Genomic DNA, 19,115 nt, shown 5'->3' on the forward strand with positions numbered 1-19,115 from the left:
AAAATTTGACTTAGAAACTAAGTCTGAGGACAAAGGTGAAGGCTTGACTGTTAGGGGTCGTTCACTTGNACTTGAAATAGGGAGTAGCAATAAAAAATCTAGATCCAAGTTCAAAGGACGTAAGTCCAACAAATCCTGTAAGTACTGCAAGAAGCATGGTCATGATGTGACTGAATGCTTCAAACTGAAGAACAAACAAGAGAGAGAAAAGAAGTCTGCTGAAGCTAGTGTTGTTGAGAGTGATTCAGAAGGCGATGTGATGTTATCTGTTAGCTCCGGTGACAAACGGAGCGACACTGAGTGGATTCTGGACTCTGGTTGTACATTCCACATGTGTCCTCACAAAGACTGGTTTATTTCTTTGGAACCGGTTGATGGTGGAGTTGTCTTGTTGGGTAATGATACCCAATGCAAGGTTAGTGGAATTGGAAGTGTGCAGATCAAAACTCATGATAACGTTATCAGGACTCTTACCAATGTTCGGTATATTCCTGATTTGAAACGTAATCTGATTTCATTGGGCACCTTGGAATCTCTGGGGTGCAAGTACACAGCTGAAGGTGGAGTTCTGAAGGTTATAAAAGGCTCTCTTGTTCTCATGAAAGCTTCTCGCTCTGGAAGCTTGTACGTGTTGCATGGTAGTACAGTGACAGGTTCAGTTGCAGTATCCTCATCGGTGTCTGATGCTGATCTCACTCAACTATGGCATATGCGTCTGGGGCATATGAGTGAGAAAGGCATGCATATCCTGAGCAAGAAAGGCCTCCTCGGTTCAGGTACGGGTAAATTACAATTTTGTGAGCATTGTGTTTTTGGGAAACAAAAGAGGGTTAGTTTCTCTACTGCTACACACCGTACCAAAGATGTATTGGAATATATACATTCTGATTTATGGGGACCGATTAAAGTCCAGTCTATTGGAGGCTGTAGATATTTTATGTCTATTATTGATGACTTTTCTCGTAAAGTCTGGGTCTATTTCCTGAAACATAAAAATCAGGCATTTTCTATTTTCAAAAAGTGGAAAATTCTCGTTGAGACTCAGACAGGAAAAAAGGTCAAGAAGCTCAGGACAGACAATGGCTTGGAGTTCTGTGAGACAGATTTCACTGAGTTCTGTGCAGCACAAGGAATTGCCAGGCACAAGACCTTGCCTGGAAAACCCCAGCAGAATGGTGTTGCTGAACGTATGAACAGGACTCTGCTAGAGAGAGCTCGTTGTATGCTCTCTAATGCTGGGTTATGGAAACGGCGTGATTTTTGGGCCGAGGCCGTTTCTACTGCATCCTATTTGGTAAATAGGTCTCCACATTCATCCCTCGATTTCAAAATTCCAGAAGAAGTTTGGTCAGGTAATCCTGTTGACTACTCTATGTTAAGAGTTTTTGGATGTCCTGCATATGCTCATTCCAGTACGGGTAAATTAAACCCGAGAGCTGTCAAATGCATTTTCCTTGGTTATGCCTCTGAGTCAAAAGGGTATCGTCTATGGTCTCCTGATTCTCATAAGATCATTTTAAGTCGAGATGTCACTTTTGATGAAAATGCACTACGTTCTTCTGGAAAGAATCGTGTTATTCCCAGTACAGGTGATACGCAGAGTACTAGTGAGAAGGTGGAGTTTGAGTTCAGGCCTATGAATAGTATTACTACCACTGATGGTAATACTAAAGATGATGCATCCACTAGCACCGCGCCTCTCGTTCAGCCACAGCGAGAGCACTCTATTGCCCAAGATCGGCCTAGGAGGACAATTAAAAAACCTGCTAGATATGCTAGTGATGATGAAACCCACTTGGTTGCTTATGCTCTTTCAGTTGCACAGGAGTTTGATGGTGATCCATCTTGTTATTCTGAGGCTCTTTCCTGTGTCAACTCGTCCAAGTGGTTGGTTGCTTAGCCTCTTCCAATTGCTAAATTCGAGCAGTGTTTGAATTTATTTGGTTGTTCCAGTTGTTAAATCCCACTGTGAATTTGATCCAAGGTGGAGATTGTTAGAATAATANACTTGAAATAGGGAGTAGCAATAAAAAATCTAGATCCAAGTTCAAAGGACGTAAGTCCAACAAATCCTGTAAGTACTGCAAGAAGCATGGTCATGATGTGACTGAATGCTTCAAACTGAAGAACAAACAAGAGAGAGAAAAGAAGTCTGCTGAAGCTAGTGTTGTTGAGAGTGATTCAGAAGGCGATGTGATGTTATCTGTTAGCTCCGGTGACAAACGGAGCGACACTGAGTGGATTCTGGACTCTGGTTGTACATTCCACATGTGTCCTCACAAAGACTGGTTTATTTCTTTGGAACCGGTTGATGGTGGAGTTGTCTTGTTGGGTAATGATACCCAATGCAAGGTTAGTGGAATTGGAAGTGTGCAGATCAAAACTCATGATAACGTTATCAGGACTCTTACCAATGTTCGGTATATTCCTGATTTGAAACGTAATCTGATTTCATTGGGCACCTTGGAATCTCTGGGGTGCAAGTACACAGCTGAAGGTGGAGTTCTGAAGGTTATAAAAGGCTCTCTTGTTCTCATGAAAGCTTCTCGCTCTGGAAGCTTGTACGTGTTGCATGGTAGTACAGTGACAGGTTCAGTTGCAGTATCCTCATCGGTGTCTGATGCTGATCTCACTCAACTATGGCATATGCGTCTGGGGCATATGAGTGAGAAAGGCATGCATATCCTGAGCAAGAAAGGCCTCCTCGGTTCAGGTACGGGTAAATTACAATTTTGTGAGCATTGTGTTTTTGGGAAACAAAAGAGGGTTAGTTTCTCTACTGCTACACACCGTACCAAAGATGTATTGGAATATATACATTCTGATTTATGGGGACCGATTAAAGTCCAGTCTATTGGAGGCTGTAGATATTTTATGTCTATTATTGATGACTTTTCTCGTAAAGTCTGGGTCTATTTCCTGAAACATAAAAATCAGGCATTTTCTATTTTCAAAAAGTGGAAAATTCTCGTTGAGACTCAGACAGGAAAAAAGGTCAAGAAGCTCAGGACAGACAATGGCTTGGAGTTCTGTGAGACAGATTTCACTGAGTTCTGTGCAGCACAAGGAATTGCCAGGCACAAGACCTTGCCTGGAAAACCCCAGCAGAATGGTGTTGCTGAACGTATGAACAGGACTCTGCTAGAGAGAGCTCGTTGTATGCTCTCTAATGCTGGGTTATGGAAACGGCGTGATTTTTGGGCCGAGGCCGTTTCTACTGCATCCTATTTGGTAAATAGGTCTCCACATTCATCCCTCGATTTCAAAATTCCAGAAGAAGTTTGGTCAGGTAATCCTGTTGACTACTCTATGTTAAGAGTTTTTGGATGTCCTGCATATGCTCATTCCAGTACGGGTAAATTAAACCCGAGAGCTGTCAAATGCATTTTCCTTGGTTATGCCTCTGAGTCAAAAGGGTATCGTCTATGGTCTCCTGATTCTCATAAGATCATTTTAAGTCGAGATGTCACTTTTGATGAAAATGCACTACGTTCTTCTGGAAAGAATCGTGTTATTCCCAGTACAGGTGATACGCAGAGTACTAGTGAGAAGGTGGAGTTTGAGTTCAGGCCTATGAATAGTATTACTACCACTGATGGTAATACTAAAGATGATGCATCCACTAGCACCGCGCCTCTCGTTCAGCCACAGCGAGAGCACTCTATTGCCCAAGATCGGCCTAGGAGGACAATTAAAAAACCTGCTAGATATGCTAGTGATGATGAAACCCACTTGGTTGCTTATGCTCTTTCAGTTGCACAGGAGTTTGATGGTGATCCATCTTGTTATTCTGAGGCTCTTTCCTGTGTCAACTCGTCCAAGTGGTTGGTTGCTTAGCCTCTTCCAATTGCTAAATTCGAGCAGTGTTTGAATTTATTTGGTTGTTCCAGTTGTTAAATCCCACTGTGAATTTGATCCAAGGTGGAGATTGTTAGAATAATATTTATGGCTCCAAATTCATGAAGACCACTCACCATCAAGGCATGAAGCATTGTAGTCCATCATTCTTGCACGTTCGTCGACAAATGCGTAGCTCCTTGCAACTGCCGCAATACTCTCTTGTTTGCCGCATTTCTTGCATAATTTTACATTATAAATAGTTACTTTGCTTTGTAATTCAATGCACATCAATCTTGAATTCATTGTTCTTCCTCTTTGCTTCTCACGTACATATATATTAATATATATATATTTTCATTGTTTACTCTTTTTGAGTATTAACATATATATATATTATTATATTTTCCCATTTAGTAAATTCATTTGTTATTTCTATATTATTTCCCTATTATTCAACTTCTATAATTCTCAATTTTCTATAATTCCCTATTTCGCTTCCGCATTATTCCGCTATATTCCTAACAATTATTGCGTTAATTGGTGTAAAATTTGTACCTAACGTAGTAAATTCACCCTTAGTCATGTTCATGATATTTTTTGTAATCTCATTCATAATAATGGTTCTTAACGGGTTATAAACAAGTTTCTATAAATTGATAACACGATAATATTAACGGGTTAAACAAGTTCTTAATAGGGTTAACAAGATGACCCGACACATACAAAACATAACAGGTCCTTAACGGGTCAACCCGTTAATGACCCGAAAAACATTAAGTTTAAACACTAACCCGTTATTTTTGTGTCGTGTTAACAGGTCGTATCCATAATTGCCGAGCCAGGTCTGGTTAATTCACATTAATATGGTCACTTGATAAAATAAAAGATATCATCAATAAGTGAGATGATATATGTTATTTTTGGCATATATAGCTGAAAAGATAGTAGTTTAAAGCTTATAAACTAGCTTATTAAGGGTCATACTTGTATGAGACTGTCTCACGAATTCTTATTTGTGAGTTGAATCAATATGCAAATGTAATACTTATACACTAGCAAATGTAATACTAAATCGGAAATAAAATGCTTGTTACTTATAAGGGAAAACATAATACTTTTGATGACAATCAAATGTAATACTTTTATATTTTGATGTAAAAGTATTACTTTTTCATCAAAAGTATTATAATTTTTCTTTAAAAGTAATGTTGCACTTAATACTTTTGATGAAAAATATAATACTTTTACATCAAAATGTAAAAGTATTACATTTTTTATTCAAAAGTATTACATTTTTTCATATAAGTAATAATCATTTTATTCCTGATTTAGTATTATATTTGATAGTATAATTAAGTATTACATTTAATCGACCCGACCCGTCTCACGGACAAGGATATGTAAGACGGTCCCATACAAGTTTTTGTCGCTTATTAAATTAGAAGTGTTTTGTAAATTTAGTTGTGAATAAAGCTAATAAATGGTATTATATCTACTATACTTATATATCTAAAAACATAATAAATGTTAATGAAGGTTATACCCCTCATTTATGTCCGTTTTTTCCGTTAAGTTTTTTTGTACGTAATGCTATAAAATTTGTACTACATAATATTTTGGATAAATATACCCCTACCGTTATAACTTCGGTTATCTTTTCCACAATTGTTACTATGCACATGCATCCACCATATATTTTCTTATCTTTTTCAATAATAATAATAATAATAATATACACATTAAATATTAGAGTTATATGTTAGTTATTTTTTTAAAATATAGATATTCAATTTATAAAAATATTTATATTATTATTATTATTTAATATATTAAAATTTAAAATTTTAATATAAAATACTAATATTGGGCACCTATTTTTTGCGCATCGCGCATAAGAAAAACTAGTATACTAATAAGAGCAAATAAATTAAGGCTTATAAAGAACTAAAAAATGTCTGTCCAATTATTTGATTAAATGAATGGTTCAATATTATTTTGATTTTAGTTTTTTTTTTCCACTTTACCATCTATTATATTATTTCTTCCCTTAAATAACCCTGTATTCCTTTAGTATAAATTTTAGTAACGGAATATTCCGTTAATTATTTATTATTCTTAATTTATTGATTTCTAAAAGAAAGGTCTTAGATCGAACCCCATCACAATCAGAGTTGGCATAATTATTGAACATATACTACAAATATGTAAGAGTGTATTAAAAAATATAATATAAAATTTAACATTAACTTTGTTTAAACAATTAGCCTGACTAAATACATAGCATTCAAAGTTGAGCATCAAATATTACAAATAAGGAATCTTGAAAATCTTTTTCTTGAATTTTTTTTTTAAAAAAAAAAAACATATTTAGGTTATGTTTTTTTTTCTTTTTTTTTTTTGTTTAATTAATCTTCTTTTGATTGTTTAAGTAATTAGCCGAGTAAATACATAGCATTCAAAGTTGAGCATCAATATTATTGCCTCTTGTTCATTCTTGCACTTTTTCCTTCCTAACATCTTTCCTTAGGGGGCGTTTGGTTCAAGTTATATAAGATAACTAAGTTTATATCTGCTTTGGAATATAAGATTCCCATGTTTGGTTCAAGTTATTTAAGATTCCCAGGGAATGTAACATAACCTTCCGATGATGTTTTTAGCTAGCTATTGGAAGGGAATGTGAGATACACCCCAATTTCTTAGGTAATCTCACATTCCCTTATCTTATTACTAATATTGAGCTTTTGGCATTTTAATCAATTTATCTTATTTCCGTTGTCTTATTTACCTACTTCAATTTTAAACCAAACACTGGAATCTAACATTCCCAAAAATCTAACATTCATTAAGGTAAATATAACATTCCGTGAATCAAATTCCCCGTTATTGTTTTATGGTTGTGTTGGATCATAGACCGATTACTGCGTAGTTGTGAAACCAACAAATAGGAGCTTATTATGAAATGCTATACAAGGTAATTTTCCCCGGTCATTAAAAATTGCTAAAATCAAAATTAAAAGTAAATAATTGTAAATAAAAAGAGGTAATAATAAATATCCATATAAGAGAAAAATCAACAAGTTGTACTTAAATACTGCCTTCCAATAGTGAAAAGGGATAAGGCGGTGCAGTCGCCGCACTAGTTCCATTACCCATACAATCATAACCGGAAAAAACATCTAACGGTGTCGCCACCGTGAAGCCGCCGCTCTCGGAGGACGACTGGGATGACGACGACGTAGTAGTAGAAACGGTGGAGCAATTACTACGGCTCAACCAGCCCGCTGTCAATGGATTCTCCGGCGAGGACTGGTAAAGCGTATCCACATCAAATTCCGCGTCGTACAAGTGAACTGACGAGTTTATCCCTAGCGCTACACTGCCGCCGTATTTTTCTTCTTCATTCTTCACCGGACAACTCGCCGCCGCGGCAAGCTTCATTTTCTTTTCTCCGGCGGCGGCGGCGCCTAAGCTGATCCGCCGCGCCACTCTCTCTCTTCCGACCAGCATCATCCGCGGCAAAATCTCCGGCTCCTCCACCACCTTACACAAAAACTCCATCATCTGCTCCGGCCGCCGCTCCGTCGCCTCGAGCCGCCTGTTCATCCTCTTCAGCTCTTCCTCCAAATCCTTCTGCTCTTTCTTCATCCTCATTATCTCCGAAAACATCTCTTCTTCCTCCTCCTCGTCTCCCTCATCCCCGCCGCCATGCTTACAATGCAATAAATTCCTCCCGTTCTTCCTCCTCACAATGTTCTTCAGCAAATGCGTCTGCCCTCTCAGAAACCATTCATTCGCGAATTCCCACTTATCCGGATCCACCTTCCTAAATCCCTATATTCATCAAAATCCATAACAGAAATAATCAAACTCATTCGATTGTTAACTTAATAATAACAAAGTTACAAATTCAACTCGAATCAAAACTAGTCATATTATTGACTTGATAATCACAAAATTACAAATTCAACTCAAATCAAAACTCACAAAGTTACAAATTTAACTCGGATTGTATTTGATTAATGGAGAGAATAATGCTTACATAAGTGTTGAGTTGACGAACGAAGCTGGAGAAATTGTTGTGCTTAAAGAAAGCCGGCAAGATTTTCTCGGAAAACTCCAAGGGCTCAACCACCATGAAACTATTATTGGCGCGTCCCCAGGTGATGAGCGAATCTATTCTCGGGTCGTTGACCATCTGATAAGTCTTCATGACGAACGGCGCAATCGTATTATTGCCCTCGGCTTCCATAGTTGAACCGGCGGTTTAGTTTCTTGAGTGAGAGGAGCGGAGGACGGCGGTGGAAGGCGGTTGACGGTGGCGGCGGGAGGGGTGTTTCATTTTACGTTAGTAATTATTATTAATGGGGACGGAAAGTCGGGGACAGAGGGGCGTTGGTTATATAGAGAGGTGGATGCGGTTGTGGTGGAAGTGACATGTGCTGACATGGCGGACGGTGAGTGGATGAGTGATGCCTCCTCCATGCGGGGGTCACGGGAATGGGCCCGCTTTTGTCACGGCGATTAGATTTTTTGTGTTTTCGACCAGGCGCTGTTCTCGGCACGCGCGGCTCGCAAATTATATTGTGGACCATGATCATGGTTGATATTGCAGTTGTGTTAAACGGATAGTGCAGTTATGTTGAAAAGATACTGCAGTTGTGTTGAAAGGAAACTACAGTTGCGCGAAACAGAGACCGTTCATCCGTTCAATACAACTGCAGTATCCTTTCAACATCACTGCAGTATCCATTCAACACCACTGTATTATCAGTTCAACACAACTGCAGTTCCAGACGGATGACACGACCTCTGTTTCGAGCAACTGCAGTCCCCTTTCAACACAACTGCAATATCCGTCCAACACAACTACAATATCAGTTCAATACAACTGCAGTATCAACCATGATCCATGGTCCACAATGCATTGTGGACCATGGTCTACGGTATAACGACTGCGCGCGGCTAATCTCTCATGTGAGATCGTCTTCCGTACCTTAATCCTGAAATTAGTTCATTCAATATCAAAATATAATACTAATACTAAAAAATATAAAAGTTAAATTATTTTTGTTCCTAGTGATAATTTATTTTTACTTTTTAATTAGAATATTCTTATTTGGCCCTAATATTACCGTGACATGATCATTTTTAGTCATTAATTAAAAAAATTGAAATAGCATTAAATACAAAGGCATTTCATTCTTTTGTATACAAAATAAGTTGAACAACTATATTTTTATGTTTATTTTTTTAAAAAAATAATTCATAATTGAAGATTGAAACGTCGTTGTATTTAACAATTTTGTTAATAAAGGACGAAAAATGATCATGCCACAATAATACTAAAACCAAAAGTTGATGTTACGATAAAAAAAAGGTAACTCAATATACAATATTAATCAATCGTAAAGTTTTTATTTATGAGGGAGTATAATACATTTTTTTTTTAAAATGTAATATTTCTCAATTAAAATATACAAGTACTAATTTTTTTCTTTAAAATATTACATTTCTCTTCATAAGCAACAATCACTTTATTTATGATTAGTATAAGTATTATATTTTCACATTGACCAGATTCATCTCACAAATTGTTTCACGAACAAAAATTTATGCGACAGTTTCACACAAGCTCTTATTATACTCTAATAAAACCTTATCAAAAGACTAAATTCGAATGCAAATTTGCTTTAACAACCACAAATTCCTATAGTCTCAATGGGAGTTACCATCAGAACAACTTATTAATATTATTTTGAATTAATTAATGAATTAAGCAACATCTTTTTATTATAGAGAATATTGCATGTACTCTCTCTTATTACTCTTAACTTCTATTTCCTCTCGTAAATCATTATAGAGAATATTGCATGTACTCTCTCTTATTACTCTTAACTTCTATTTCCTCTCGCAAATCATTGATGTAAATATTTTTTTAAGGACTCACATAATGAAAAGTCATATTATTGAATTATTTGTCACAACATGAAATAAAAATAAAAGAGTAAAATTTAGGAGTATATATAATAGAAAGCTTTTATTATTTACAGTATTTATTTAAAGATGGTCCCTATTGCCATACGAACGCGTGTGAGGTCCAGATAGGATGATGTCCGAAGTGCTAGGCTGTGGGAAGTACAGCTTGGCAGAATCATATTGGCTATTGGGAATTGGGATTTGGGATTTGGCATGGGCACTACAATTAATACTACGTACTATAATACTTTCACATAGATTTGGTTCAGAGAGGTAATAATTATGAAAATAAGATTTATTAAATGAATCATTTTAATAAAAATAGTGTTTCATCAATTTTGTGATGTTTATTGTTTACTATTCATTAGTCAAATAATTTTTTTTAATATTTATATTTTTTTTATTTTTAATTATTATTTAAATTTAATTTTTTGTATTTAATAATACTTTTACAACATGTTTGGTTTATGGAATAGGTTGAAAAGAAATATCAATCTCGAAAATAGATCTATTCTATTGTTTGTATTGGTCTTTTATTCTTGGGAATAGTATTTCTAGGAATGAGCGATTAACTTTGCAGGGAATAAACATTTCTAGGGACCCTTGGTATTAGATATTTCCAAACATTCGGATGGACCATATTTTATTTTTAAAAAATGACACTTTTGTAATTGTCACCAAATTTACTATACTAACTTAAACACTATAATCTTCAATTTTCATAATTTTTCAAGTTTACACATTTAGTATTAAAATATTGCACTTGCAAAAATGCAAATGTATATTACACTTTTTAGGGTTTCGATTTTAGAGTTTATGACTAGGTCTTTGGTTTTATTTGGTTTAGTGGATAACTTTTTATTGCTTAGCATCTAGCATTTACGGTTTAGATTTAAAATTTAGATTTTCCATTGACTTTATAAAATTTATTTGGTTTGTATATATATATTTTTTGAATACTACTAACTCTATTAAAATTTATTTGGTTTGCATATTTAGTTGTTAAAAATTGCATATATAAGTGTTCAAGTTTGCATAGTGAAGTTGATGATAATTACGAAGATTTCATTACATTTTTATTTTTAAATCCGATCAGAATCATCAACATTCTATTGATATTTTTAAATCTGATCAGAATCATCAACATATCCACTAATATATTTTGACCGCGGAGAAAGAGAACAAGTTAGTCTTCAATAACAAATAGTTGAGGAAGTATGTCTAATGGAAATGAAGTGATGGGCTATTTGTAGGGTATTTATCAAGGCTTTTCTGTAGACAATATCGACGATATGATGCGAGAAGAGGAGGTGGTGTCACCGGCTTAACTACTGGACTAAAAGTCTCAAAGTAGTCACACCCTAGTTCTTGTAGAAAGCCCTTGGCAACCAGCTGGGCTTTGAACCTGTCGACAAAGGCCTTGCGCTTCACCCTAAACACCCACTTGCAGCCGACGACATTGTTATTGGCCCGAGGCACTAACTCCCCGGTGTAGTTTCTCATTAATGCAGTAAACTCATCCGTCATAGCAGCTCGTTATACATCATCTTTCAAAGCATGGTTGATAATGCGCGGTTCAGTTGAAGAAGAAACATGATGCGAAGTCGTGAGATTGACGAACTTATATCTATAATACTTGGGATTCAGTCGTCATGGCCTGGAAGACCTCCGCAATACAACAGCCCATGCCTGCTGATCAACCGAGGATGTCGCTATAGAATCCACTGACGTTGTCTCCTCAGCAAGCGCTGCCTCCACTAGCAGAACTGCCAGCTCCTCTCATCGCCGATGATTCCCAGCCAGCAGAGAAGCTGCACCAACAACGGGCACCGACGAGCCAAGCGCCAAGGACCGTCTTGTGGGCATGGCGAACACAAACAATTTTGAAGTAGTGGGCTGAAGCACTGGGTGAACCTGCGACGCACCACCAGTTGAGGTAGCCACCGGAGCCTCTATAGGTGATGTTGGTTGAGCTGTGGTCAATGGGGAAGCTGAAGTTGAGGTCGACGCTGTAGCCGCGGCTGGTAGAAAAGCGGCGCAACGAGACTCCAATAGCTGTAAAATGGCAGTACTTGCATCGCAATGGGTAGGAGAAGGTAGAGGTTCATCCGAACTCAAATACTAGGATATGGATGATGGTGCAGCAGACACTGGACAACGACTCAAGTCACGATAGGGAAACTCATTGGTGAGAAACGCAACATGACACGAGACATATATTCGACCACTACTAACTTCTAAACATTTATATGTAAATTGACTCAAGGAATATCCCAGGAAAACACACGGTAGGGATTTAGGACTCAATTTTGTTAGAAAATAAGACTTTAGCTAGGGATAACACAAACACCCAAACGGACGAATTTTTTTTATAATTTGGTTGTTTCTCAAACAATTTTACATATGGCGTGGAATAATTTAGAACGGTAATAGGCATGCTGTTTATTAGATAGACTGTTGTTTAGAAAACATAGGTCCAAAATGAAGAGGGCATGGACGTATAATGTAAAAACGCCATACTGTTCTCGACTATGTACTTGTGCCGACGTTCAACCATACCATTGTGTTCCCGAGTGTAAGGCGGTGAAGTGTAATGAGAGATTCCAGAGTATTAAATAGAGGTGTTAATTTGACATATTCACCTCCATGGTCAGAAAAGACCGAGACAATCTTATAGTTAAAATAATTCTCGACCATATGTTTGAACTGACAGAATGTATTGTAAACATCTGATTTGAGTCTTAGAGGAAACAACCATACATACCTAGTGTAGTGGTCAACAAAATTGCAGAACTCCACATCCGTGTATTTTTATTGTAACGGACGAGTACTAGACATTGAACTAAAGGAAAATGGAATTTTATGACTTTTATTGATCCGACAAGAGTTACACGCAAACATTCTAAGTTCGCCAGGCTTAAAATATACATGATTATTTCTAAGCAGACAAGCCAGAATATTTGAACTAGGGTGACCAAATTGATGATGCCAGTGGGACAAAGGTGGCTTGGTGGTTATATTAACTTGAAACCGCTGAACTGGGAAGCTATAGACATCACTCACGACCAGACCCCGTATGAGAGGAGTTCCCGATTGCCAATCCTTAACAACAAAATGCGTGTCAAAGAATTCAACCGAGACAGAGTTAGTCTTACACAACTTGGAAACTGAAATAAGATTTTGTTGGAGACTGTAACGCACAATACTTTAGACAACAGAAGTGACTGACTAGTGGAAGGAATTGAAATTGACCTAGTATGTAAGATATGGAGAGAGTTACCATTGCCCAGCATTATCTCATCAGGCCCGGTGTAGTCCGCCAGCGAGTGTACGGACATGGCATCATTCACTGTATGATGCAAGGCCCGAGTGTCCATGAGCCACGGTTGCGTGGGCGTAGTCGTGGTAGAAGTAGCATGAACCGTAGGGGACTGACGCCCGGTACCGTGCGGTTCGAGCATAGCTACATTATTTTCTTTCAGGAATTTGGCTAGCTTCCAACAAAATTTGGTGTCATGCCCAGGACAGTCACAGTAATTGTAGTACCTCGCTAGCTGATTCCCAAAAGTCCTTGACAGGTTCTAGCGTCCCCCTGAAAACATGGAGCCACCTCAGCCACTTCGATTGGTGCTTTGTGCGTCAGCCAAGCCATTAAAACGTCGTTGAGTGGTGTTAGTAGTCGACATATGAATTTGGGAGGCTGTTTCATTATCTTTTAACAACCTCTCGTAGTTGGTGAGAACGCCATGCAGTTCACCAAATGAAACAGTATCCGTACGTACACGGAAGGCTGCCATAGTTGAGTTGTATTCATTGCCAAGTTGCATGAATACATGGACGACGAGGTCTTCTTCAACGATAGAGCTTTGAGCAAGGGCCAAGTCATGGCAATGGATCGCATATCCCTCATATACGACTCAATTGACTGGTTGGCCTTGGGGTTTTTGGCTAGCTTCGCTTTCAATGAAACTACACGACTCCGAGATGCAGATGCACAATTAGTAGATAGACGAGTCCACGCATCATGCGCAGAGGTAGCGGACGAAATTACTGGTTGTAACACATAGGAGAGACTATGTGTGCTATTTATGCATTGAGAATAATCTGGTTCTTGATATGTCATTAATTAGCCTCATATTTGTGCTATTTATGCATGTTTTTTTTACTCAAATGTTAGGTAAAGAAAGGTGGAACAATGCGTAATTTGACATATCTTGATTGAAGGAAGGAAAAACCGATTAATGAGAAAACAAGCATGAAAAGATGCTAATCTTGGGAGAAAATGAGGCTTTAAAGCACAAGGAAAACACTCGAGGGCACACCGGGGAGCGAAGCAGCAAAACAATAGCATGAAGGTCGTCTAGGAGAACTCACACCGTGAGTGTCAGCGTGTGTCCGCAGCAGAGTTTCTAATCAGGACACTCACGCTGAGATTCACAGTGTGAGTCTCAGCGTGAGTATGCTAATCAGGAACTGATAATTGAAACTCACGCTGACACTCACACCGTGAGTGCCACCATGAGTCTCAATGATCATCTGGTCCTGTCTGAACTAAGTAGTGTATGTAGGCAGGATTCAAAGCAGTGCGAGCTGCATAGGAATACTTAACCGGAGCAGTTGTGGAACTGGTAACATAGCCAAGCAAGTCAAAACCGATAAGTGTGGATTCAACCTGCTTCTTCCAAATCAGAAAATTGACGGAGATAAATTTCATTGGTAGCTAGTTGGGTGGTGGATGGCATGAACATGAATGATAGTTGAGGTAGTGGGAACAGCCATGGGAATCGAAAGAAAGGATGGGCGAGGGGGGGGGGGGAATATTTGATTTATTTTCTAGTTAGAGTGATGGCTCTGCTACCATGTACGAAAGTAAGCTCCCGTCATTTATTCATTGCATGTAAACAGAAGAGTTTAAATACTCATACAGAGCCAAGAAGAAAGGAACAGTTGCACCTGAACCTTATGACTAGGATAAACAAATAAACATAAACCAAGAAAAATAAGAGGCCTAGACTAAATCTTAACACTAACGAGGCTGGAAACTGACAGTGACGAAGTCTAGAAAATGACGGTGGTTGATGGCTGTGAAGGAGGATGATGAATGAGATGATTTACACAATTAAGGATGTGAGGTAGAGGAAGAACCTGCTTTTTTAAAAAAATTGTAAACCCGTAAAAAAAATTATGAAAAGACAAAAATACCTTTGTCAAAAATAGAATTTCACTATAAAAATCAATGGAAGGATAAAAAGTTTCCAAAAAACGATAGTATGGGCTGTTAAATGACAAAACGATAGTCATGAACTAAATTTAGAATTGTCACGAAAGACAAGGGACCGCGGTAGAATTAACTCTAAAAAGTATAAACAAATATGTTCCTTAAAATGGTATTCCATTCTTAATTTATTCCACAACCAAAAATGCTTTAACAAAATATTATGCCTTTTAATTAATTGACTATCAAATAAGAATATTTATGCTTTCAAAAGAAATTAGAATATTTATTCATTTGATAACTAACTTATCAAAATATGTCACGTAAAAATGAAAAACTTGGTCATAATAAGAGTAATTACTACTATAATATTTTGGGGGAAATTAAATAGTTGATAGTTAATCGTGTTAATTTTTTTATCAGTTGGTAGTATTAGGAGATTTTAGAAAAGTGTTTAGTAAATTAACTATTTACCATTAGCAAGTGACATGTAAAATGACATAAAATTACATTAGTATATTATTTTATTTATTGAATTATTATTAAATTATTTTAAATTTTAATATAAATTTTAAACTTATTTTAAAATGATTATTATTTGTATTGTTTTAATATAAATATTCTTATTCTTATAATTATTATTATTATTTTTATTATTATTATTATTCAACATCAAAAATACAAATTCAAATAAAATAGAATAAGCATAGACACCACAACAATCAACAACAACAAGGGATATTGTCAAAAAAAAAAAAAAAAAACAACAACAACAACAACAAGGGATACATTAAAATTTTAAAAATAAAATGCAATCAACTGATTTAAAAAAAAAAAAAAAAAAAAAGCTACTCCGTATAATTTTTTTCATTTTTATCTTATTTGTATCAATAAGCTAATTAAGTCAATCAACTATTTACCAAATACTTTATTTTAAAATTATTTGACTTGTGAGAATAATTTATATATTGGATTTGGTAGCACTATTAACAATTGAGTGACTTTTTCAAAAAGAATTTTCTGAAAATTTTAAACTCAGTACTCTTTTATACAAAAAATAAAATAAAATTATTTATTTATTTATATTTTTAGACCCAACTTTAATTATTTTTTTTTGCCATTAGATATATAAAAAGTTTCATTAAATGTAGATATTCAAAATGAGCCGCGTTTAAACTTTGTTGTTTAAAAACTTTGTCAAACAGAACCTATATATTGCATGGCTTAGGTACAAGCAAGGGCCTTGGCTCTGATTCAAGAGGATCGAATGAGAATTCCTCACCCAAGTAGAGCCTTGCAATTGAGTGTCCCCCTCTTACCAATATAAAAATTATAATATATTACATAAGTATTCGATAGAACTTTTGGTTCATAAAGCATTATTCGGTTTTTTTTTTTTAAGGTAAAGTTCAAAATGAACTTTATTTCTCAACTATTTACGTTTACCAAATTTTTATCATCAATTTCCAACTCCATCATAATTGGTTCTCTAACTATTAATTTTATTCCAAATTTAATCTCTAACGATAATTGAATATAAAATATAATTATATATAAAATTTTAATTTTTTATTCATATTTAAAATGTGCAATAAGCTGAAATTTACATTTCTGTCCCAATAATTAATGTCTCACAAATGAATTTTTTAATAAAGACCAAATTTAAAACAAAAATTAATAAACATAGAACCAATTACGACCAAATTAAAAGTTAAGGGTAAAAAAATTTTTTAAAAAAATTCAACAATCAAGAAATTGTTTATGGAATCAAGCCTTAATTTATTGTATCCACCTTAATATACTCCACAAACTTGGGGCAACAATAATATGGATTATGGAGTGATTAGTCAATAACTCGGCTAAAATCATTAGGAAGTTGTTAGCCTCATGATTAACCTATCACATTGACTTTACAACTCGGATTAATTATTAGAGATTGTTGATTGGTGGATTTCATTTTTACTTGCTCTATTGTTTTAATAGTGAACTCTTGTGAGAGATAATATATACTAAACATAGTAAATCCATTATATCATAATGCTCAAATTGATTCTCAAGTATCAATTCATCTAATATAGTCCATCGACTATATAAAAGTTTACTCAATTTAGTTCTCACTGTAAGTAACGAAGAACTACAATGAATAAAATTTTGCATAGTTGAAGGACTATTTTGGATGAATTGATAACTGATGACTAATTCAAAAATTATATTATGAAATAATCAAATGAACATTTTGGGCATTAACTTTAATTTAAGGGAAAGTTCACAACTGCTACTCAAGTAAATTCAGTAGATATACAAGTAACCCTAGTGATATGCACTAGAAGGCAATAAATAGTAAAGGTTATGAGATACTTAAGGTATACTCTTGAACTACATTATACAAGATATTTTGATGTACTTGAAGGGTATAGCAACGCTAACTGGATATCGGATATTAAGGACTCTAAGTCCACAAGTGGCTACATGTTTACTCTAGCCGTTGCATGAAAATCCTCTAAACAAACTGTGATAGCCAAATCCATGATGGAATATAAGATGATAGCCTTAGACAAGTGTTGTGAAGATGTTGAATGGCTACGTCATTTTCTTGAGGATATTTCTAGTTGGGAAAGACATGTACCTCCAATTTGTATCCATTGCGATAGTCAAGCCACAATTGGGAGAGTACGGAGTCACATGTATAATGGTAAGTCTAGACATATATGTCGTAGACATAATACCATTAAACAACTTCTCACAACGGGTGTTGTCTCGGTTGACTATGTGAAGTCAATAGAAAACGTAGCGAATCTGCTAACCAAAGGGTTAGGCAAAGAAGTAATGGAAAAGTTGACACGAGAAATGGGTCTAAAGCCCTTGGAAAAAAGTTCTATAGTGGATACTCAACCTAGCTGACACCTAGGTTCAATGGGATAACTAAATTATGGAACGGAGCGTGTCACTGTGGGGGTCTTGGACTCTCCAGTCTTTACCACTCCTCGTTAGAACAGTGATTTCCACACGAGATTAGCACGATTGATGCTTTAATGATTCGAAATGTCGGTTCCAGGGATCGACCGTTGAACACAGTTGTTTCAGATTTTAAAACAACCTTGAAATCAATTTTTCATTCATGTGGGGGATTGTTGGAAAAATAGCAACAACAAAAAAAAACATTTTAAGTGGCTATTTTGTGGTACAAATATATGTAGGGTCCATTTCCAATTTGGGTCTGGTCAAATTGGATTCGAGTTCTTCGTAATTAGATGAAGAGATTGATATATTGTACGCTCAAAACAGATAATGAGTGAATGAGAAATTGATTATCATCAAAGTAGACCCATTTGAGTTGGAAAAAAAATGGGTGTAAAGGCTTTAAAGAAACTTGTGTCCCACATTGGTTTGGGAAGTGGGTTTGCACCACTATTTATACAAGAGCATTTCTAAAACATATTGAATTATATAGCATATAGGCTTTCAATTCTTTTGCGTGCACGGGTGCAAATCACATCACAACTTGCGGGTTGCGAGCTAACCAACAGTTACATAATTAATTTTGAAGCTGTTATATAGACTAATTTTATTATCAGTTTTAATGCCATGATTAAAAGCTATTTAATCCTACAACTTCTATATAAGTTGTGGACGAGTAGATTTCACCACGAAACCCTGCTCTTCCTTCTTCTCTACCATCGGTGTTCTTCCCACGCTCTAGTTCGCCGGATTCTAAGTTTGAGTGCTCATAACTTAGAACCATAGTACATTTTATCTTGGGAAACCTAGGCTGCAACGTTCCTAACACCTTGGGAGGCACCAAATAAGATTTTAAGGAGAGAGTGCAACTCGACTTGTACTTACAACCTACCCACCAAAATCCTACCTTTCGTCCTTGCCTTGTTTCCTAATTTAATAATCCTTTTTCGTAGGATTATTATTTTATTTCCGAGTTTTTCCACCAACATAAAAAACTCAAAGTTCAACATCAGCCTATATTTTCTATAAGAACGATAGCATGCAATTATATCTACAAGTTAAATAAATTGTTTCTCGCACGAATTTAGCTCACTGGTTTAATAAGCAGTATTTAGAGGAAAAGACC

At 35.9% G+C, this 19,115-nt stretch overlaps 1 protein-coding gene across 1 annotated transcript; it reads right to left on the reverse strand.

Annotated features, from left to right (window-relative positions):
- Positions 1–6,864: 6,864 nt before the first annotated feature.
- Positions 6,865–8,190, reverse strand: LOC116002655 (heat stress transcription factor C-1-like). Its single transcript, XM_031242816.1, has 2 exons — positions 7,880–8,190; positions 6,865–7,671 (listed from the first exon to the last, which is right to left on the reverse strand). The coding sequence occupies exons 1-2, from the start codon at positions 8,087–8,089 to the stop codon at positions 6,925–6,927; spliced, it is 957 nt and encodes a 318-aa protein (XP_031098676.1). The 5' UTR covers positions 8,090–8,190; the 3' UTR covers positions 6,865–6,924.
- Between the last annotated feature and the right edge of the window lie 10,925 nt (positions 8,191–19,115).

The sequence above is a fragment of the Ipomoea triloba genome, chromosome 13 (assembly GCF_003576645.1).
Source record: "Ipomoea triloba cultivar NCNSP0323 chromosome 13, ASM357664v1".
NCBI lineage: Eukaryota > Viridiplantae > Streptophyta > Magnoliopsida > Solanales > Convolvulaceae > Ipomoea > Ipomoea triloba.